Source organism: Electrophorus electricus, chromosome 12 (genome assembly GCF_041902795.1).
Source record: "Electrophorus electricus isolate QZ-2024a chromosome 12, ASM4190279v1, whole genome shotgun sequence".
NCBI classification, from domain to species: Eukaryota; Metazoa; Chordata; class Actinopteri; order Gymnotiformes; family Gymnotidae; genus Electrophorus; species Electrophorus electricus.
Window position 1 is genome coordinate 19,925,812 of NC_137508.1, and position 22,829 is coordinate 19,948,640.

At 42.2% G+C, this 22,829-nt stretch overlaps 1 protein-coding gene and 1 long non-coding RNA gene across 3 annotated transcripts; one reads left to right on the forward strand and one right to left on the reverse strand.

The window, feature by feature from the left end:
• Positions 1 to 322: 322 nt before the first annotated feature.
• Positions 323 to 16,184, forward strand: LOC145660107 (uncharacterized). 2 transcript variants are annotated; one of them, XR_014126261.1, is made up of 3 exons: positions 323 to 539; positions 3,402 to 3,488; positions 14,264 to 16,184. It is a non-coding gene; the product is annotated as an uncharacterized LOC145660107 (long non-coding RNA). The 2 variants fall into 2 exon arrangements; XR_014126260.1 differs by lacking the exon at positions 323 to 539 and adding an exon at positions 854 to 956.
• A 3,627-nt stretch (positions 16,185 to 19,811) lies between these two features.
• irf2bp2a (interferon regulatory factor 2 binding protein 2a) lies at positions 19,812 to 22,690 on the reverse strand. The gene is made up of 2 exons (XM_027031288.3): positions 21,693 to 22,690; positions 19,812 to 21,233 (listed from the first exon to the last, which is right to left on the reverse strand). The coding sequence occupies exons 1-2, from the start codon at positions 22,486 to 22,488 to the stop codon at positions 20,527 to 20,529; spliced, it is 1,503 nt and encodes a 500-aa protein (XP_026887089.1). The 5' UTR covers positions 22,489 to 22,690; the 3' UTR covers positions 19,812 to 20,526.
• Between the last annotated feature and the right edge of the window lie 139 nt (positions 22,691 to 22,829).

The window sequence follows — 22,829 nt, forward strand, 5'->3', positions numbered from 1 at the left end:
AGTTTTACCTGCCCTCATACAAATTAAGTTTATATAAATGGCAACGTGCAGCCCAAGCGATTGTTACTGTACGTACAAAGGAAAATTTTAATTGCCGCATGTCACCGGAATTAATTTTTTTGTCTCAGGTTGCAACTAGGGGTCGCTGTGTGCCACCAGGCTCTTTAGTAAAGTGATCAACCTTTGTACGGGTCATATTCAATGTCTAGCCTGACAGATATTAGTGTTACAATACAAGGTGAAGGCAACAAATTCCTGTCTTAGGTTGCAAATACAATTTGCTGCGTCATACCAGAAGCTGAAGTAGTCCCCTTCTTCCCCTTTTACTTCTCGAGCACACTCTTATTTTTTCTCTTTTTCTTTATTATGTCACCCGATGGGTGCCAGTGGGTACAGCTGTCACTGGTCGCGTGGGTCTTACTGGTTGGGATGTGGTTGCGTACTACGTTGGTTCCTAGGTACCGGATAGCGGCACTCTGCCAATCCCAACGATGCGCAACTGGAGGAACAATCACGGGATTGCCCCATCTGAATCTGAAGTAAAGCGACTACAGAGGCAAAATTAATACTGACTAATTCACTTCGATGAATAGTGAATATAATTTTTGTTAAGACCAAAAAGCGGCCGGTCTCTGCAGAACCTTGTGGGTCGAACTTACCATAGCTGATGCGTAATGCGTAAAGTTATGGCATATATGAATTGAGTTACGTTTGGAATTATTGCGAAATGTTCCTTAGTACTTCCGCGTGTGGCGAGAACATGAACTACCTCTCAAAAGGGGGTTTTCTTGTTCTCTTTGAAATTTAGTTATCTGACTCCATCCTGTGGTTGTTCGAGGAATGACCGCTACTACTTTTGGAATTGTTTATTACTTCCTCATGTGGCGAGGAAGTGAACAAAGGCTGAGGAAACATCTGGACAAACTGAGATCCGGTCGTATACAAGTGATTTCGTAGTTAAGTAGCTGATCATACATAAATGAGTATTGTTAAATTATTATCCCCGCTGTCGAGTAGTTATAGAACAGTGTCTGCATTCGGACAAATTGGGATCCGTTTATACGCAAGTGATTTAGTAATTAGGTAGCTGATCATTGGTGAGCTAGTATCGTTGAATTATTCTCACTTTCGAGGCATGAGAAAACGGTGTGTGTTCATTCGGATGAACTGGGATCGGGTTGTACACCAATGGCTTAGTTAAGTAATGAAAAAGCAATGTGTGCATTCGGATAAGTTGAGATCTGACCGTACGCAAGTTGTTTAATGAATTAATTAGGAAATTGCACTCTAATTCAGATCTAGAGTGAATTTAGAGGGAATCAAAGTAAATCATAGTAAATAAATAACAACAATAAATAATTTGAAATTTTAAAAATAGGCAAATTAAATAACAAGTGGATAAATTAGTCTTTACCCCTCCACAAGAAGTTAGGAAGAAATATTTTGATATATTAGGACATCATTTTATGCGGGTAAGTTGTTCATTGTCTAGTTGTGATCGGCGCGCCTTTTTTTTACAGCCCCCCCCCCCCCCAAAAAAAAAAAACAACAACAAACAAACAAAAAAAAAACCTTGACTGTGAAATAAAACATGCAAAATGAATAGACCTCAGAATATATATATATATATATATATATATATATATATATATATATATATATATATATATATATATATATATATATATATATATATATAACATCAATGGTAGAGAGAAGTAAATCAAGTCAAAAAAGTCCAAATAAATCTATTTATATATCGCTTTTTACAACAGATGTTGTCACCAAGCAGCTTTACAAATGTCCAAGTCCAAGCCCCCCGTGTGTAAGCCAAGGCCACCAGTGGCAAGTAAAAACTCCCTAGAACATGAGGAAGAAACCTTGAGAGGAATCAAGACTCAAAGGGGGGGGGGCACATGTACAGGTACAATGGTTTGTAAATTAGGGAACTATGTGTAATGTGTAATAATGGACTCCGGCAGATCTAGCTATGGCAGCACAGCTAAATAGGATAGAGCCAGAACACAGGCATGAGGGCACCCTGGAACATCAGCACTCCTCAACAAACTTGAGTGACAAAAGAGAGATGAAGTGACAGCATCATAACATCCAAGTTTACCATAACTCTCAATGCCCATGGAACCCCAGATCTACACCTTTACCTAAGATGGGAAGTAGTTAATAAAATGCCTAACAGTACAGATAGGTTTTCAGTCGAGCCTTACATATTGAGACTGAGTCTTGAACATTTTCAGGAAGGTTATTCCATAGTGTGGGAGCTTTATAGGAAAAGGCTTTTCCCCCTGCGATAGATTTTCTTATTCTTGGTACTAGTAAAGAGCCTGCACCCTTTGATCTAAACAGACATGGTGTATCATAATTGCACTAAGAGTTCTCTAAGGCACTGTGGGGTGTCATGGTTAGTCCCTCCCAGCTTCTATGTTCCATGGTTTCCCTGTCATATGTATTATTTTGGTTCTGTTCCTTAGTTTTGTTTTCTCTACCCCTCGTTTGGTTTTCCACACCCGTCATTACTTTCACCTGTTCCTCGTTTCTAGTCTTGTTAAGTTAAAGTATTTAAACCTTGTCTTGTGCCCTGTGTCTTTGCTGTCCACCGGATGTTTGAATGACTGCATTTATGTATTTGAAAACACGTACCCATATGTTTGTACTCTGTGTCTTTGTGTTTATCCTAGCCTTCGTGTTTCCTAGCCTCTGTTATAACCTGCTTCCCTTGTTTGTCTTGTTTTGCCATGTGTTTTTTGTTTATCATGTATCCCCATACTCTACGTGTTGGCTCAATGACCCTGGACCATTATAACGACTCTGAATCTGGATTTGCCCCTAATACATCTCACTCTTCTCTGCACTTGTGTCCGCCTCCTTACCACTCACTGTTACAAGGGGCAAGACCATTCAGTGTTTTGTAGGTTATTAGAAGTATTTTATAATCAATATGAAATTTGACTGGGAGCCAATGTAAAGTAGCTAAGATAGGAGTGATGTGGTGAAATTTTCTAGTTCTATTAAAAACTCTGGCTGCTGCATTTTGAACTAGCTAGAGCTTGTTTAGCTTGTTATGTTTTGGAGGGAAAAGAAACTGTAGCCTGTGTTGATGGGGACTTTTATGGGGAATTTAATCTGCATAAAGGAAGGAAGTGACATCACCTAATTTCCTGTTGTTGTTTGTTTGTTTGTTTATTTTTGTTGTCACCCCCCCCCCCCAAAGCTTCTGAGGGAAACTTCAAGCAGGGATGTTTTTGAAGTTGAGTGATATGGGAGATGTTATAATTGCTGGATATTGCTGGAGTGATATGGGAGATGTTTTAATTGCTTATACTTGTAAATACTCAATTTTTTTTATTTTTAAATATTTTTATTTGCTTTTTTTTTACCCCAAGACGGCAGAGGAGGGAGCACAGCTGGCTGAAGTCTTCATCTCTGCCGGGGGGTTCAAGGACACATCAGCCGTGAACAGAAGTCCAGATGTAAGTCTGTACAGGGTGATGGGGGGGGGGGGGGGTCTTGGTGATGCCAATAGCAGGACACACTTCCAGTCTAGATACTCCAAACCCATGGTACCTCCCAGTACACTGCAAAGTTATAGACCTTTAAATAGAGTCAGTAAGGAAGAACTCAGATGCCAATACTGTGGGGAACTAGGGCACATTAAATCCAATTGACAGCTGGACAAGAAATAGGCCCCATGGTATCAGTGCTAATAAACAGTTAGCAAGAAAATGCTTTGATTGATGCAGGCAGCACTTGGACATTGGTGACGGAAAGTCTTCTGCTAAGAGAGGACTGTAATGAGGGCAAAATAAAGGTAAGCTGTGTGCATGGAGATAAGAAATGCTACTCCACTGTTGAGGTCTATTTGACAGTAGATGGACAAATATTTCTCCTGACTGTATCAGTTGCAGGCTAGTTACCATATCCAGTAGCTTTAGGACAGGATATGCAAGCGATAGTAGCTCTGCTCTCTAAAACTAAACTTTGAACGGTAATGACAAGAGCACAAAATGCTAAAGACACCCTAGCAAAATTACCATTTAATGACACAGAGGTAGAATTAAACTCCCCTAAGCCAGTTAAGCCTAAAGTACAGAGATGCAGGGAAGTCAGTCCTAGCAGAGGAGCATCCACCCATGCCTGAACAACCAGTAGATCCCTCTATGCCATCAGATATTACCACACTGCAGTGTCAGGATCCAACTTTGCAGCCATGGTTTAATAAGGTGTCTGAGGTTGATGGCATAAAGCAAAGGAGCACAGGGTTAAATGAAGAGGCTTAAATTATAAAGAAGGGAATTTTATACAAGCATAAAGGTGAAATTGAGCTGCTGGTTGTCCCAGTCTCAATGAGGTTAACAGCAATGAAGTTAGGTCATTCCATACCCTGGGCAGGATATCTAGGCAAGCATAAAAATCTGTCTTGCATTGGTGCACATTTCATATGGCCAAAAATTTCCACAGATGTTGCAGAATTCCGTAAGACGTGGTGACTACCAACTGACTTCAAGCAGATCAATTCCTACAATGTATTTGCACCCACTACCTATAATTGATACCTGATTTGAGAGGATAGGTATGTACATAGTGGGTCCCTTAGAAAGAAGCAAGACAAGGAACAGGTATATTTTAGTGGTATGTGATTATGTCACACATTACCTGGAAGCTTTCCCATTGCGCACAATCAAGGCTAGACGGGTGGCTAATGCTCTGATGCATCTGACGGCAAGAGTAATTCTCCCTCAGGAGATTTTAACAGATCAAGGCACAAACATTCTGTCTAGATTGCTGCAAGAAGTGTATAAACTGTTAGGTATTGTCATGAATGGCCACCCTCTTGGCGTCCCTGTTTCCAGGGTGGTGTCTCTGTTTTCCTTTACTTCCTTGTTGCATTCCTTGATTTCGTTTCCTCCACCCCTCATCTGATTTTCCATACCTGTCAGTACCTTCGCTCCAGTCCTTGTTTTCATTTTCACTCTTCATATGTTCACCTGTGTGTGGTTAGCCCTTAATTTTATAGGTTATTTAAACCCTGTGTTTTGTTTCTCATGTCATTTATTTTGGTTTGTTCCATTGTGGTTAGATTATTTTCACTATCACTGTTATCGCCCCTTGCTTTGCCATTTGCCTAGTTGATGTGTTACTTTGTCTCAGTGTTTTCCCCGTGTCTCTGTTTGATAGCCTCTCATGTTTTTGTTACCCTCGCTCAATAAAGAGCCTTCTGCAATTGCATTCGGCCTCTCGCCTCATTCCTGCTGGATACATTACAGAATAACCGACCACTAGCGAGAATGCAGCAGGAGGGCCTCACCAAATTATGACATGTTCTATCTGCTTCAGTTCAGCCACCTTCACACAATGCTACCAGGGACACTGGTTTACTCCCAGGAGAGGAGTTGGACTATCTCAAAGCTCTGCTCTTGACTCTTAAGGCTGGGAAGCCTTTGGTTCTGCCCTCACTTATGGCAACTCCTAGTGAGTATGATGGGAAGGACAATTCTGTTGGGAGATTTATTATGCTATGTCGTATATACTTCCAGAATCTGACCTGCCCTAATCCCCCAGAGCTAGTAAAAGTACTTTTCATGAGAACATTTCTCTGGGGTAAAGCACTAGAGTGGGCTGAGATAATACTCCAGCACAGAGCTCAGGAGGCAAGGACTGTGGAAACTTTCTTTCTGTCTCCAATGGGGCGAACACCACCCAACCTGCTCATGTTCCTGTTTCTGGCATGTAAGACGCTACCCAGTCTGCTCATGTTCTTGTTCCTGACCTGGAAGACTCCACCCAGCCAGCTCCTGCTCCTGGTCCAGTTCCCATTCCTGGCATGAGGGAGGCCACACAGCCTGCTCTAGTTACCAGGTTGGAGGGGGCCATGCGGACACTTTCTGTCCCCGGTGTGTAAGATGCCACTCAGCCTGCTCCTGATCCAGTTCCTGTTCACAACATAGTGGATGCCGCTCATCCTTGTTCAGTGCTTGTTCCCAGTGTGAGACACCACCCAGCCTGATCCTGTTCCTGTTCCCTGCATGGATGCCACCACCTATTCTGTTCCTGTGGCTAAGCATTTAGACCTGTTGGACCTGCCTCCGCTGATCTCTCCGGCAACCCCGAACCTCCCTGCAGTGCTGATGAATGCTGATGGTGTGCCTCTGGGCCACCCAGACCCACTGCTGAACGCTGCCACACCTCCAGACCAGTGTAGCCACACCTCCAGACGGCCAGTGTAGCCATAGCCATTCCTCTGGACCAGCCAAACCTGCTGCTGATTGGCGCCACACCCTCAGACCCATTGCAGCTGTGCCTCAGGACCTGCTGCTGACCAATACAGCAACTGAACCTGCCGTCAGCAACCACTGTACATCTGGACCCATCACCAGTAGTTGACATATTGGGCACTCAGTCAACCTTTCTCTGGTGTAGAGGTGGTTTCCCTGTCAGCTCCAGTTTCTGGAGTGGAGGGGCCTCTCTGCCCGTCCTCGTACCAAGCCCGTCCCCATGGTTGCTCCTCAAGATTCCCCTAATATGCCCCTAGTAGCAGCTACGGGTGGGCCCCCTGAGATGCTTAGGAGTCCTTCGGCCACACCTCGTAGCCAGCCATTGATTCTTACAGCCTCTCAGGCAACCTCTCAGGCTTATATGTTCCCTTTGTTTACATCTCATGCAATTCCTGTAACTCCTTTGCTCCCTGAGGCTGCTGCACCAGCCCCTTTTACCACCCCAGTTTCTGCTTCTGTTTCCTCAGCTCCTGTTTTGCCTGCTCCTGTTCCTAGCTGTGTCTTTGTTCCTGTCCATAAATCTATCCCTGTTTGTTATCATGGTGAAGCTTGTTGCCTACCTTGTGGCATTAGTGTTCCCTTGCCTGTCCCTGTACCTGTACCCATGCCTGTTGTTTGTTCCTGTGCCTGTCTCAGTTGCCTTGGAAATACTTACCTCTGTCTTTGCTTCTGTTTCTGTCCCCGGTCCCACATCTACACCTCATACCAATGTTTCTCCTCTAGTCTCTGTGCCCACCTCCTGTTCCAGCCATGCCGCCAGTCCTACTCCGTTTCCCCATCTTGCTTCTGCCCCTCGAGCTGCTCCAACTCCTATGCCTGTCTGTAGTCCTGCCCCTGGAACTGTCCCTACTTCTTAGTGTCCCTCAGGTTTCTGTGTCCAGATCAGCTTCCTCAACGTCCTCTGGTTGTTTCCTGTCCTGCCTTGTCATCACTAGCTCTTCCTTTTGGTCCTGTACCTGTCTCTGCTTCATATAGTACTCCTGTTCCTGCTATCTCTCTTGCCTGAACTCCTGCCTCTAATCCTATTCCTGGTATTGTGCTGGTTTTTGTTTTGGTCCCTGTTTTCATTTTTGTTTTCAGACCCCGTACCCCTTAGAGTAGCCGTCTGTCCCTGTTTGTCCTTTTTCCTTTCTCTGTGTCTTTTGTTCGGTCCTTAGTCCGTTTAGGTCTCCTGTGTCATGTCCTGTCCTCAACACATACTGGTTGCCTCATCTTCCTGTTCTAGGTCTGTGACTGGTGTTTGTTCCTCATCTTGTCTCATCCCCGGTTCCAGCTCCTTGCGCCAGCCCTGATACAATTGCCTTTCACCGCCTTACGTTGTCCCCATACCAGCTCTATGATCCAAACCTGGCTCCTGCTCCTCACCTTGGTCTGTTTTGCATTTTGTTTTCCTCATCCTTTTGGGCCTCTGGTCATCCCTCGTCATTCGTTGTCTTGTTGCATTTTCTCGTCCTTCCTCTCGGCACTTTTATTGTCCTCAGACTTTCTGTTGTGGCTTCTGTTCCTGCTTCCACCTCTATTCCTGATCCTTGTTCTGTTGCTTCTGTTCCTACGTCTGTTCCTGATTCTTGTCCTGTTCCTTCAGTTTCTGTCTGTTCCTGCTTCTACTCTTGGTTCTTGCAGTTCTGTCAGTTCCTATTCCCCTGGTTTCTATATCCATTCTCTTGTCTGCTGCTGTTTGTTGTGTCTGTTGCGTCTTTTCTGGGTCCTGTCCCATCTCCGCATCTTGCCCGTTCTGCTTGTTGTTGTTTTATCCTAGTCCTGTTTTTACCTTAGGTGTTCTGATTTTTGCTTGCCCCAGTGTTGCAGGCTTTAGTGTGGGTTTCTGTCATGAATGGCCACCCTCCTGGCATCCTTGTTTCCATGGTTTCCCTGTCATGTCTCTCCTTTAGTTCCTTGTTTTGTTTTCTCTGCCCCTTGTCTAATTTTCCATACCTGTCAGTACGGTCACTCCAGTCCTTGTTTTGGGTTTCGCTGTTCATATGTTCACCTGTGTCTGGTTAGCCCTTAATTTTAGGGATTTTTTAAGGGTAATTTAAGGGTTATTTAAACCCTGTGTTTTGTTTCCCATGGTTATTTTGGTTTGTTCCATTGTGTTTAAATTGTTTTCGTTGTCATCAACCCTTGCTTTTCCATTTGCCTGGTTCATGTGTTACTTTGCCTCAGTGTTTTCCCCATGTCTCTGTTTAGCCTCCCTTGTTTTTGTTACCCTCGCTCAATAAAGAGCCTCTCACCTCGTTCCTGCTGGATACATTACAGGCATACATGGAATTAAGACATCCGCCCATCATTCTCAGAAGGATGGTTTAGTTGAAAGATTCAACCAGACCTTGAAGGCAATGCTTTACAAATTTGTCTTACAGACTGGCACTGACTGGAACCAATGGCTCCCCTATCTTCTTTTTGTATACAGAGACGTACCACAGGCATCTACAGGTTTTTGTCCATTTGGGTTACTCTGTGGTCATCAAGTGAGGGGCGCATTTGACCTCTTGAGAGAGCAGTGTGAAGAACCCAAGGCTACTAAAAATAATGCGGTTGCCTATGTGGTAAAGATGAGAGAGAAGGTGGAGGAGATGACTACACTGGTCCAGGATCATTTGTGGAAGGCACAGAGCAGTCAGCGGGCCTGGACTAGAGAGCTCCAGCAAGGACAAGTATTGTTGCTTCTGCCTACCAGTGAGGGCAAGCTGTTGGCAAAATGACATGGGCCTTACAAAATCACCAGAAAGGTTGGGCCTGTCACCTATGGGCTGTACATGCCAGAGCGCAGCATGAAACACCAGAAGTTCCATGTTAACCTGCTGAAGGGCTATTGCAGAGGGATTAGAACCATGCAGCAAATAATGGTGCAAGCAGTGAGGGAGGAAGAAGAGCTTTCAGATCAGTCTTTCCCTACTCATCAAGCAGCACAGCTGATGGATCTGTCATACTTATCAGTGGCAAAACAAGAGCAGGTGGCAGGTCTGATGGACCCAGCACTTTTCACAGAGAAACCGGGATACACCAACATGGTCCAGCATAGTATCCACGTGAAGGAGACCAATCCAACTTCTAAGAAGTTCTACAATCCCAGAAAAACTGCTGTCTATGTTACGGAAAGAACTGGACCTTATGAGGGAGATGGGAGTGATTGAACCCTCAAGCAGTGAGTGGGGCAGCCCTATAGCCCTATAGTATATGTCTTTTTGCATAGATTTTAGGCTGATTAACACTGTCCAAGTTCGACCCATACCCAATGCCTAGAATGGATCATATGATTGAAAGACTGTGCAGGGCCAGGTACATTACCACCATTGATCTGAGCAAGGCTTACACACAGAAATGTGCCATTGCTCAGAATCAGATTGAATACTTAGGATATGTGTTGGGTAATGAGCAGCAACCCTCACTGATCTCACAAAGAAGTCCGGGTACTGTGCGGTGGACAGAGGATTGTCATTTGAAGACCTGAAAGGAGCATTGTGTGAGGACACTTCTGTTTTGTGAGGATTAAATGAGAGAAAGTTACTCAACATCCAATGTATGACATCCTTTATGCCTTTCTCAATAATACTAAGATGGTATATGTCCTCTAGTTTGGCTGAGACCTATAACTGCATATCAACATAGCAGTGGAAACTAGCACAGTGTTAACATATAATGTCACATAGAGGTAGCATATATAAAGGAAAAAGAAGAGGCCCTAGAACAGATCCTTGTAGGACACCATAGTTAAATTTGTTTTATGCTGAAAAGTCTCCATTTATGTTGACAAACATTTCCGAGTCTATCTAGTAAAATGTTGTGATCTGTGGTGTCAAATGCTGTACTCAGATCAAGCATTATAAGCAAAGAAGCATAACCCTGATCAGAAGCCAACAGCTCATTAACTACTTTAATCACTGCAGTCTGTGTACTATGATTAGCCCTAAACCCTGACTGAAAGACATCATGTATCTGGTTCTGATTAAGATATGAGTTTTGCTGCTGAGCTACAGATATTCTAGGATCTTTGAAATAAATGGAAGGTTTGAGGTTTAAAGGTTGGAAATCTTAGATTATTTTTGTAATTTTCTATTAGGGTCGAGAGATTATCTGTTTATCTGAGTGGTAATAAGTGCCTTTCTATACTTGAGAAGGCTGGAAGACAAGTTTAATGTGGCACTGTCACAATCACCCCTTCCTGACGTCACGGTTCCCACGACAATCCTGTTTTTTGTTTCATTCCTGGTTCTGTTTCCTTGTTTCCTTGTTTTGGTTTTGTTCTTTTCCACCCCCTTGCTTGTATACCTGCATGCAATTATGTTCACCTGTGTCTTATTAGTCTTCATCAGTCTCGGTATTTAAGCCCTGTGTTTCCCATGTGGTTGGTTATTTTGGTGCATTTGATTGCGTGTAGATTCAGTAGCTCTATTTCTTGTCAGTTATATATTCGCTTTGCTCTTGTTTATGTATGCTTAATTTTTCTAGTTTACTTCCTCTGTGTTTCATGTCACGTTTGGTTTGTATTCTTTTATTTTGTTTGTGCACACTTTTAGTTTCATTAAAGTCCTTCTGCATTTGCATCCATCTCCTTGTTTTGATCAGCTCCAGCCTGCATAGGTGTCACGGAATGCTCACCTCTTGAGTTATGTGGTTGGCCCGCCACGTGCAATGGGAGGGTCTGTTTGTTTGTGACCATGCCTGCACACCTGCGGGGGGGCGCGGGGGGGGGGGGGGGGCTGAGGCTGTTGAGCCAGAGCTGAGGAGGACCGAGGGGCACCACAACGACCAGAAAGAGGGCGGTCGGGTGGAGCCAGCAGGATCTCTTAAGTCCCTTCCCTTCAGTGGACTCGCCAGTGAGACTGGAAGGGTCTGCCCAAAGCCTCAGAGGCAAACTGCCTCAGAGACGCTGCTAGAGCGGCGGGAGAGAGGAGGACTGTTGAGGGAGGTAGCACGTCTGGAACCGGGGCGGACATGTACCCCCGCGTGTCCGTTGAGGCCACAGACACGTCAAGGCACCTGCAGGGATGGCAGGCACCACTTCACAGCGCTTTGTATGTTTGTGTGTGGGTGCTGTTGTGTGTTTGTTTGCGTCTTGTGTTTTTCTTTGTAGACGCAATATCTTTAGGAGTGTACCAGACTACCCTGAGAGAGGCAGGGAAACTGCCTTTCTCCCTCTCACCACAAGGTCTCCCTTGCTGGTGGCACCTGGCCAGCCTGCTACTGGGTGGGTGCCGTGCTGTGTCTGTGTTTACGTGTACATGGCACCCGGAGGTTCGCGTTCATTGGATGGACGCGTTGGGAGCCACGCCCCTTGGGAGGGGGTTCTGTCATGGAATGCTCGCCTCCCACGAGGCACATGGTTTGGCCAGCCATGTGCAGTGGGAGGACCTTCTTTTGTGGCCACACCTGCACACACCTGCACCTCGTTTGTCTATGTGTATTTAAACCCACGTCAGAGTGTGCAGTGTCAATGGTCATTGTTGACGTAACGTGTTAATGTGGTGTGTTATTATCAAGGGTGATGTTAAACATTTATATTCGTTATTGTTAGATGTATATGCGTTTATCGTCTGTACTTAGCGTTAACTGTTTCTTGTTTGTATTAATCATGTGTGATTAGTGTTCTATGGTAAATGTTGATAAATGTATGTCCCAGACGTTGGAGTCTGTGTGTCCTGCCTCTCACACATTAGAATTGGTAACAGGTGCCATTTACGTTCTATTTTTCAAGTGTTCTGTTTTAAATTGTGAATGTGGTCATTATACCAAAGTACAACTTTTTTGTCTATAAGTTTGTTTGTTTTTGTATTCTTAAGTGGAGCAACATCATTGAGTGTGCAGCAGAATACTGATTCTAAGCATTCCATAATTTAATCAAGGGGTTTGAGGGTATCCTGATTCACAATAAATCTAGGTGCAGTGGTTGATATGATCGTGCATCTGGTATGATAGCGAGGCGAGGTTACTAGATTGTGGCTCGTATGTAGTTCAAATGAAATTAGAGAATGGTCTGAGATGGCATCTGGCTGAGGTAGTATAACTATGTTCTGTATTTCTACACAGTATGTCAGTACTAAGTTAAGCATATGTCTACCAGAGTGTGTGGGTTCTCTTATACATTGGGTGAAACCAATTGATTCTGATATAGAACTAAAGGCCAATATCAGAGGGTCTTGGGCACTATCAAAGTGATTATTGAAATCACCAACAATAATTGCTCTTTCTATTAGAGTGACTAGATTAGACAGGAAATCTGCAAATTCTTTAATAAATTCTGAGTAGGGTCCTGGTGGCCTGTATATGCCAAGTAGTGGAATTGGCTGGGTGGGCTTCTTATCGCTGTCTACATCATTTATGGTAGAAAAATTTTTTTCAAAGGACTGATTTATACCTAATGTGTCAGTATAAATAACTGCAATGTCATCTCCATGGCCAGTTAGAGGAGGGCAGTGTACATGGCTGTATCCAGAAGGACAAGCTTCATTTAAAGCTATGTACTCATTTGGCTTGATCCAGCTTTCTGTTAGACAAAGTACATTAAATCCATGATCTGTTAGGATTTCATTTATCATGAGCACTTTAGATGTTAGGGATCTAACATTTAGTAAACCCTGCTTTAAATAAAAGGTGCAGGCAGTGTTCTGTGAATCAGTTACTAATTATGTTATTAAGACATGTTTTTCTTTGTTTATTTCTGCTTAGCTCAGGGAACAGCCATAGTGTCAATATAATAAACCTTGGGTGATGTCAGGTAGCAACCAGCAGATGGTTGGTTTAGCCTATTTGTCTGCTGCCTGGCCTCCACTCTGGATTGTCATAGATTAACTAGATCTGTCATGAGACTGTGGATTATGGTACACGAAAGGAGAGCAGTGCCCTCCCTAGAAGGACAAATACCATCCTGACCTAAAAGGTCAGGCTTGCCCTCAGATGTGGTACAATTATCTATGACACATTGTTTTGAGAGCACCACTTGGACATCCTGCAGTTCTGCAAAGATAACCAGTTATACATTATATCGCTGCACCACATTCTGATGGGGCCAGAGCTATAGCATAGGACATCACCTTCGTCAACTGACACACCTCTTCAATACTATTTTTAGTAATCTCTGACTGACAAAGGTGTATATCATTAGTTCCTACATGAAAAACTATCTCAGAGAACCTATGCGTGCCTAAAACCTTAAGAGTACCTGCAATGTCCAGCACCCTGGCCCCTGGTATACAGCTAGCTACTTTTGCTGGTGTCCCTAAAGGCCTAGCTAATTTCACATGTTGCAAAATAGACTCCCCTATAACCTTAGCCCTCTTTGAACAGGCTTCTCAACGGGTGTCTCATGAGCGGGGGAAACCTGTTGGACACACGAATTGGGGATGGGTAGTGCTCTCATGGGCAAATCAAAGCGCTGCAATTTTGCCGTAACATCACCCCTCTAGAATCTTCTCTATCAAACTAGTAATTAATCTACACTTCTCACAGATAAAACTATCGCTAATGACAGACAAAGAATAACTAAATGTTGCACTCAGCGCACTGAAGGAGTATGGAACCGGCCATGATGGAAAAGCAAAATGTTAACATTCTGTACATTTGAGGTAGTTTGTGATGATAAAGTAGTTTTCAATGTCTGATGGAAGTTGCCGGTTTCCAAATCAAACTCGAAATCAGTCACCATTACAAAAGTAGTACTACTGATGGCAGTGGTAGCTCAATGGTTAAGGTACTTAACTTGTAATCATAAGATTGCTGGTTCAAGCTCCACCACCACCAAGTTGCCACTTAAGGGCCCCTGAGCAAGGCCTTTAAACCTCAATTGCTCAATTTGTACTCAATCATAATTGTAAGTTGCTTTAAATAAAAGTATCAGCTAAATTCCATAAATGTAAATGAGCTGGGATCATGAGGTGCTGATTGGCTTCACTGGGACTACTATATAGGTGGTCCAGTGGAGTTGTCTAGGCCCCTGTCTAATGCTACTGTTGCCTCTGTTCTCTCTCTTTCAGGTTTTGGACAGGTCCATCCAAAGCCCAGGAAGAGGACTGCCTCAAGGGCTTCACCTCTAGGATGGGCTCTCCCTTGGTGGCTGGCAACATGTGGGCCATAGCCTGTAGCAGTATGTCCAGGGCAGACGTGCCCTTCTGTGTGTCCTGCAGGACCCAGGACACACCTCCAGCACCTGCCCTTCCAGCAGGTGCTGTGTCAGTGTGCCTTTTATGTTTGTCTGCAGGCACACCTACTCGTTGTTGTGTGCTCCCACTGTGCATGTGGGTGCGGTATGTTGTTTGTCCTGGCTGGGTCCCCCCGAGGAGGATGCCGCTGCTGAACGCCATAGCTGTGCCTCCGGAGCCACCGCTGAACACCGAAGCCGCATCTTCAGAGCTGTTGCACCTGCCACAGAGCATCACCGGCCTGCACTGAGAGAGGCGCAGACTTCGCCGTTCCCCCTCATTTACTGAGTGACCTTCCTTGTGGCAGCTCCTAGCCTGCCTTATGTTGGGTGGGCACTCGGTGCCGTGTCTTGTATGTGTTTATGTGTGAATGCGTACATGGGTACTGTTACGGAATGCTCCACTTCCCACTGCTCATGTGGTACGGCCTGCCACAGGCAGTGGGAGTTCACTAACTGTCTTGTTTGTAACCACGCACCTGTTCTTAGCCCATACCTGCACCTGGTTTGTCATTATGTATGTATGTATTTAAACCCCTGTTGGTGTGTGCCTCTTAGTCTGTCTTTGTATGTGTGATTCTTATTGTACTTGTAGTCGTGCCAATGTTAAACATTACTCGTATTCACCAGGCTTGTTTTACGTGAGTGCCACTGTTTATGTTTGTCTAATAAATGTCTGTCTACATTGAGGGAGTCTGTGCATCCTGCTCCTTGCTCTGTGGCATTCAGGCTGTCACATATATATGCACATGCATCTATATTTCTTTTTGTGTTATTTAATCTCCTATATGTATCAATATATCCCCACATACATTTTATGAACATATAAGAAATCTTTTTTTCTCTCTCTCTCTCTCTCTCTCTCTTCCTTTCTCTTTGCCCTCCTCTCTCTGCTCTCTCTGTTTTTTATTTCCCTCTCCTCAAACAAATTCAGATTTTATAGACAAGCTAAACAAGCTCCACCAAGACAGTCAACACTGCACACCATAAGCCTAGAATCAAAATGTTGACACCTAAATAAAGAATCAGATCACCAGCAATGGCTCTGAACATTGCAAAAATTCTATAACTACCATCAAAATTCTCTACTCCTTTCTCTGATCATAGTCTAACCTTTCTTATCCTTTCATGCTAGCTAGGGTAATGATACTAACTGTGTATGTATGAAAATGTGTATGCCTATTATCTTTACCATAGCTATGCTGATGTCCCAAAATTATCCACCCTCATCGAATTTTGGCCCAAAGGGGGGAATGTAGTGAAGATAGATTAAAAATGATTCCCCTGATGAAGTTCTAACCTTGTCAAAAGGGGGGCTCTCTTCCACCCTCTGGGCCACAGACCAGACCTGGGACATGCTGTGTCTATAGTGGACCTAAATAGTCCTATAAAATAAACATATAAGAAGAAAATGAGACAAAAACTGTGGTACAAAAACAGGGAGATTAAGTAGAATATAAAGAGAGGTCATAAGGATGTACAGAAAATCATACACAGAATGAAGTAAAGAATCTGAGGTTGGGTAGAGCAAAAATAAAACATATTCCAGGGTATATATATATTTATTGTAATTGATAATATAATACTAATTTTTAGCTGTCTTCTAAGTTGCTGTTGATTTTCACATCCCTCTGCATTTCAATAAACAGTGTTAGATAAACTGTATCAGTTGTTGATACAACTAAATGCACCCAGTTGTATTTATTCCAAAGAAATAATGTAACATCAGTAAATGTGCTGTCTTTTAGAGTTATTACTCTTTTTGGCACTGCTTTTAAATATACAGAATAAAATTTACTGCTCTAAAATCTTTCAATTCTAATCTTTCCAATATTTTAATTTTAACTCAAGGTTTCAGGTTTTAGTTACTTGCTTTGCATGGGGAAAATAAACAGGCTGGCTATTTTCGGAGGACTTAACCAGCAATCAAGAAGATTTTTTTATACAAATTCCCCAGATCTAAGACCACATCTAATTGCTAGTTATGGATCCAGCTTTTCAGCACTAGGAAGAAAACATTCAACTCACAGTATGGAAGAGAAGCCACATTCCAAAGGGACACTTTGATTGAAGAAAAAGACATATTCCCTGTCCTCAATTTGGAATTTGCGGGGTGACCTTATTTTTCCCTCATGGGCTTAAAATGAACTGGTGCATCAACTATACTGGGATTTAGCGAATGCAGACCAGTTTTCCCTTTTAGAATAGCTGCATTTCCTTCTCTTACATACTATTGCTCTCTTTCAAGGGATTATAGCAACACAAGTGTGCTAAACATAGCCTCATTATAAGATTGCTATATCTAGGACTTCCTCCCATGGTGATAGCAAACCTAGGTGTTCTGTGCAGCATGACAAAAACTTGAATGTTTATACAATTAACTGACCTAGATTTGGTAGGCAGCCTAGAATTGGTCTGAATTGGTCTGAAGTCTGAAAGGTAACAGTGAAATGTAATACACATGAATGTAGATGCATACACACACATTCCCAGACAAGGTCTTTCCATTAATCAGCCAGAAGCAATTGTATCAGTCACACAGACAGATGGTAAAATGTCTGCTTCTATTCCATGAGTCACTGTGTTTCAGATTTAAGGGATTTTCCTGGATATATGTACTACAACACTCAAAGTTGCCTATGTGTTCTGCTTTGTTGCTATACCAGAAATCTTAACACCTTCTGGAATAGCTACTATAATTCTTAACCAGAGGATTTATAAGGAATATATATGGAACAACAAAATTTTCACAGACAAAAAAAAAAATACTGTGAAATAATGGAGTACTGCACTGAGGAAGAAAATACATGTTAATACTGGGGCCTTAAGATGAAATTAGTATTTTGTTGGTAATTGCAGCCAGAGCAAGAGTGTTGCAAGAAATGAGAGAAAGTATGACCTATTGGAGAGAGTAGAATGTGTCATTGTAGTTCCTCATTCTTTCCCTCTCTCATTCACATACTCATCTCCTTTTCTGTTTATAAATCTGCCATGTGTGGTGTACTGTCAACAAAGATAAGGTATGTGTTATTTTATGTAACTGCAATGCTTAGGGTTTTTTTTTTTTAGCTATGACTGTAATTGCTCCAAGACTTTATGTCATACTTTGTTTTTGATCAGAGAGCCTTGTGTGGGTCATGGGAAAATACTGCGGGAAAATACAACTATAAATACAGCTATAAATTATTCTGAGCAGTTTTGTGTCTGGTGTTATAATCAATGAAAATCCCAGCTGTAGATTACTATTTAACCATGGTGGAGGCATTTGGTCACGGGTTTGGCAAGGAGACAGAGATCAACTGAAGTTCTTGTGTTAAACACAAACAGCAAATGAAATGATAGGTTGATAGGACAGTTGATACTTTGACATAATTGATACTTGGAAAAAAGAATTCCTTGAGGTAAATCTAATAATCTCAATGTAAAATAGTTTCTTACAATAATGCCTTAAAGTTCACAAACACTAGCAATTACAAAATGATGTCATTGTAACTGCATATGTTTTATGATATTATTATTTATTTACACTGTAAAATTGGCCGTGTTTTGTTAATAGTGATTGAGTATAGTGATACAGTTTAAGTGTTAATGGGCTATTATGAGTACAGAAATTTAGCTTTGATGATCTTTCCAAATGCTTACTTGTCATCACGTTAATTCAGGCCAAGACAGCCAACAGATTGGTGACCGTTTTAAAATGCACCTTGAATGATAAAGTTTAATCTTAACATGTGAGGTTAACAGACCACATTCCACTGATTCATGAATGTCTTCATATCAGATAAGGACAGAGTGTCAGAGTCCAAAGGTCTTGTTTAGTTTATCATTAAACATATCCAGGTTTCCCCCTCCAGACTATATCAAATGAAGCTGCATGTCACTGATTAACTGATCAGTACAGAACTGTAGCCCACTGAAGATCTGTGCAAGGCATAGCAAAAATGGACGATGTCCCCAGTATGTGAACCCTCACAGCTTATTATTATAAGCATACATTCTGTTTATTACAGGACCATGTAACTAAGCGATAGCAAGGCCAGCTGTTATTACTGTAAGACAGATACATGACTACTGTTTTTGGTTCAGTATACACATGTCAAAGGCAGTGGAAATCTTTCATCAGCATTGTTTTTCAGTAATTTATTATGGCAGCAGCATGTTCTTATAATCAAAAGGTTTCAGAAGGTAAAGTCCTTTTGTGATGGATTCTGTCACAATCCAAAGCATTTTCTATCCTTTCTCCTTGTAATTTAATTAAGAAATGCTTGGAAATAGTGTATCTTTGATATTACATACAGTACTAAACCTATTTTCACAATATTACAGAAAGAAAATGAAGAATGAGGAAGCACTAGTAACATGCCATTGAAAAAGGCTGTTAATCACAACTCAGATGCTGAAATAGAGGCACATGAGTATCATATTTACTAAACAACCTGAAGGCACTGAAAAGAGCAAAAGACATATGATGTTAAGCCTCATCATATGAAAGTCTCTTCAGAGATGGTTGTTGCTGTTTGTCTCCACAGATTTATTAGATGTGGAAACTGAGTGTATAATTGCACACTGACACTGCAGAGTTCCAGCTTTTGGAAAATTTCTCCCTTACTGTGGCTCACCTAGTTTGCAGTCAGATCAAGTTGGTGTAAACTTTTTGCAAGCATTAACTGGCCTGAGATTTTTCATCTACACACTAACAGTAGAAGAGTTCTCCTTCACCATAATGTGTGCTTAGTAATTCAAGATTATATTATACATTGCTTTATGATGATGCAGTAAGGCTGTTTCTATTTGAGTTACAATGAGTTCTTTACTTATTATATAGATTAGTTTTATTATTGTGGACCTATAGACACAAAAATCAGATATTTGCAAATACTTAGTGGGTGTGCTATTTTCTTATAATTGGGAATAAATTAAATAATGCAGAACCAAACACAAAAAACAAATGCAGATTTGCATTACACTGAACCACAGCAAGCAACAAAACAAGCAGGCCAAAGTAGTGACCCATGACAAGACTGTGTTCCAGAACAAGGGCAAACGAGGGACAATGACTCAGGAATTCCATGGTAAAACACGTGACTACATATTGTTTTTCAACTCGGAATAAGGTAACCATATTCTTTTGGGTCATTGCAGATGTGAGTTTGATGTTTGCTGGAAAAGATGCATATGCCCCATCATAACAAATATGCAAATACTGGTCTAGAGCATGAATGTACTCACTTTTGATTGTTTATGTAGGATAGGTTCAAGCTTATGTTTTAGAATGTATCTCATGCTTCAATTACTGACAATAAACAGATCATCTGTCTTCTGTAATGTGGAATAAAAAAAAAAACTTTTCAGCAATTGAACCAAATCATGTCAGTGATGCCTACAAATATGCAAAAGATTTTAATGTTGGTGCTTAGACTTTTTTTACAGAACCACATGTCATATTTTCAGTTGCATCTATAGACAAGCCTAACACTTACACTACCCAATTCTGGCAAATCAGTAGCCGAAATTAACAAACTGTTTAAAACAGATTTGTGTTCCCAGTTCCTGCATTGCACTCTACAGTGCATGCTCTCAGAACTGCCATATCCAGCATCTGCCATCCAAATAAGTCTAAGAAATCTCCTCTTGTAGCTCTTATCAAAAAGCTTTTTTAAATCTAGCAAGCAGCAGACACACTAAATTAATACAAGATCAAAAAATGTATTTGGCAATTTTAAACAAGTGCATACAAGTACAGCTAAAAGCAATTGCAGGTTTGCCAAGTGCTCATAGAGATGCATTAGTCACATTCTACGTTTAACAAGAACTACCACCATACCTAAAAGTACATCAAGAAATTGTTAAACATTGACAAACATGAACATAATGCATTTAATGAGTACACAACTTTATCTTCAAAAATATAGAAACACAATGTATTAAAAAATTATACAGCAATATTTACAGTTTGCACATCCCTTGTGTCCAATATGTACATGTCCATTAGTTTCTGTTTGGATGGTATGCCTGTGATGCTTATATAAAGGCTATTTATATAGATTAATATTTTCAACATTTTTTCATTTCTGAAGAAAATAATGCGTCATGCTGAAATTATGGGTCTCTTTCCTTTTTCACTTTCACGTCTCCTGCTAGTATAGTGGCTATTTCACCCTGCATAAATGCCCAAGGTACATTTGAACCAACCAATGGACACTTCTCCCCACTTGGACAGTACACCTCACCTGTAGCACCTTGCTGTTTGATGCTCTCCCTGGAGCATGGAAAACAAAATTTGTGAGATGGTACTGAGGGACACTGAACAAAATGTGTATCCTCCAGACGCTCATGACATAGCGTACAACATAAGGGAATGCTGCTGGGAACGGAAGAGTCCGGAATGCTTTGGGGATGTACGGGTTCTATGCCTGGCATGTGAGGAGTTCCTGTGCATGAACCATCCCTCTGTGCCAGTCTTCGCTGATTCGTGGAGGAAGGTGAAAGCGGACTGCTGCTGTTCCTCCGTGTTGTAGAGTGTACCTGATTTGTGTCCTTGGGTGAGCTGTTTCCTCCTGCATTATCAGCTGCAAGGATGAGAGCAGCCATAGGAGACTGCCCATTCTGAGCAGCCTCAGATGGAGTTGTGTGAGAAAGTGGAGATACTGTTGAAGAGGCAAAAGTCGCTGATGGCACAGGAGGTATTTTCAAGCTGTCTCCTGGCTGTGATAGCCATTGATCTCCATTGATCTTTCCAGCAGTGCCCTCTCCATCTGGCTCTGGGGAGGCTTTTCTTTTTAGACTTCTGGGATGTTTTCCTCTATCTACAGAAGAACGGTGGGTTAATTTGTGTATAGCAAGTAAGCTATTGGCCTCGATATGTGAAGCTTATTAATAATAATAATAATAATAATAATAATAATAATAATAATAATAATAATAATAATAATAACAAACAACTTGTGTGTTCTGCTCAGCAGCGTGGGAACAAAGCAACATTTTAAAGACAGTTAACCTACTGCAGTGTTTAAGTCGCAGACACATTGCATCCCCAAATTCTGCAACAATGAGGCAAACTGAAATGCGTCACATGCAAAAAACGATTCGCTTTGATCAGTGGAAATTTTCATTGACACTCTTAATAAACAGCAGCTGTCTCAACTCCGTCAAACGAGCCCAACCCTTACAATGAGTTTTAACCAGATCATAACAAAGGGTATGATTGTTAACCATAATTGTTACAACATCGATTCATAATCTAAATTAAGAAATGTTTCCGGTACCTGATTTGAGAGCAGGGGCGCTTTCATACATCATTCTTTGTTGCATGGTATGGTCCTTTTTAAATCTGCTGTCGTAAGGGTGAGCCATTAGATCTCTAACTGTTTTACTCTTGCTTAACCATTCATCAGTCCTAGATTTATGGTTATCGGTGATCTCTGGCGTTAAGCTGTCCGGTCTGTGTTTGTCCTTCATTTCTCTTTCGTGCTCCGTGCTTGAAACGGAAGCTGGACGCTTACCGCCAAGGTCGCTAGGGCTAGCTGTCGTAAGAGCAGATGGTAGTCCAATCGGTCCTGGTCTGCCGTTAATAGAATGAACAGGAGGCATGCTGCCATTTACTAAAGGCACTAAATTTGGGGGAACAGTGCTAGTCCTTCGAGGATTAGGACTCTGGCGGTTCAGCTCCGGTGGTTCGTCTGGTTTAGGAAATCCATTTGGAACAGTATTGCCATTTGCCTGCCTCCCAGACTGGTATTCTGGTCCCAGTCTAGGTGGTCGGTCAGAGGAAAGAGGGTAACGGTCCAGTGGCTGAGGTGGTCGTGATCCTGTATCTCCCGTCTGAATCTCTTTCCCCGAGAGCTGTTTCCCTGGACCAGGCGATCTACCCTCCTGAAATCCGTGGGCTCTTTTTAGCTGTCTTGCAGTTTCAATAACAAATTCGATCCGATCCGCACCCTCATAGTTAACACATCCTCTGCAGACAGGCTCGGTAAAATCCCAGATCATAGCCCACGGCATACGGGGCAAGTCGCATAAATAACATGACTGCCTTCTCGAAGCAGCGACTGCCGCAGACATTTCTTTTGTTGAAAAGAAAAAAAGATCGAAAATCCTCTCTGAAGTGTCCTTGTGTTTCACTCAGGGCAGTAAAAAAAAGTCCTAATGTAAGTTTCTCTTCTCGGAGTCTCCCTGAGTAGACAACGACTATAACGATAACGTTACATAGAGAACTTCATAGTAGTGTGTACTTTACTACGACGCACCTCTATCTCAGTCACTCACTATTACTCTGCTTGTTCAATGTGGAGCAGTGACGTCATCGCTGAACACTAACTTGTGGTTCCAGATCCTATTCTATTTACGTGATTCTTCGACACCTCCCCGCCCGGCGCATGCTCCATAAGGAAGAATAAGCTTTT

Coding starts and splice junctions, on each gene's coding strand:
- irf2bp2a (XM_027031288.3), bottom strand. CDS start 22,488: ATGTCTGCGGCAGTCGCTGCTTCGAGAAGGCAGTCATGTTATTTATGC. Junction 21,234..21,692: donor CGCCCCTGCTCTCAAATCAG/GTACCGGAAACA, acceptor GTTCTTCTGTAG/ATAGAGGAAAACATCCCAGA.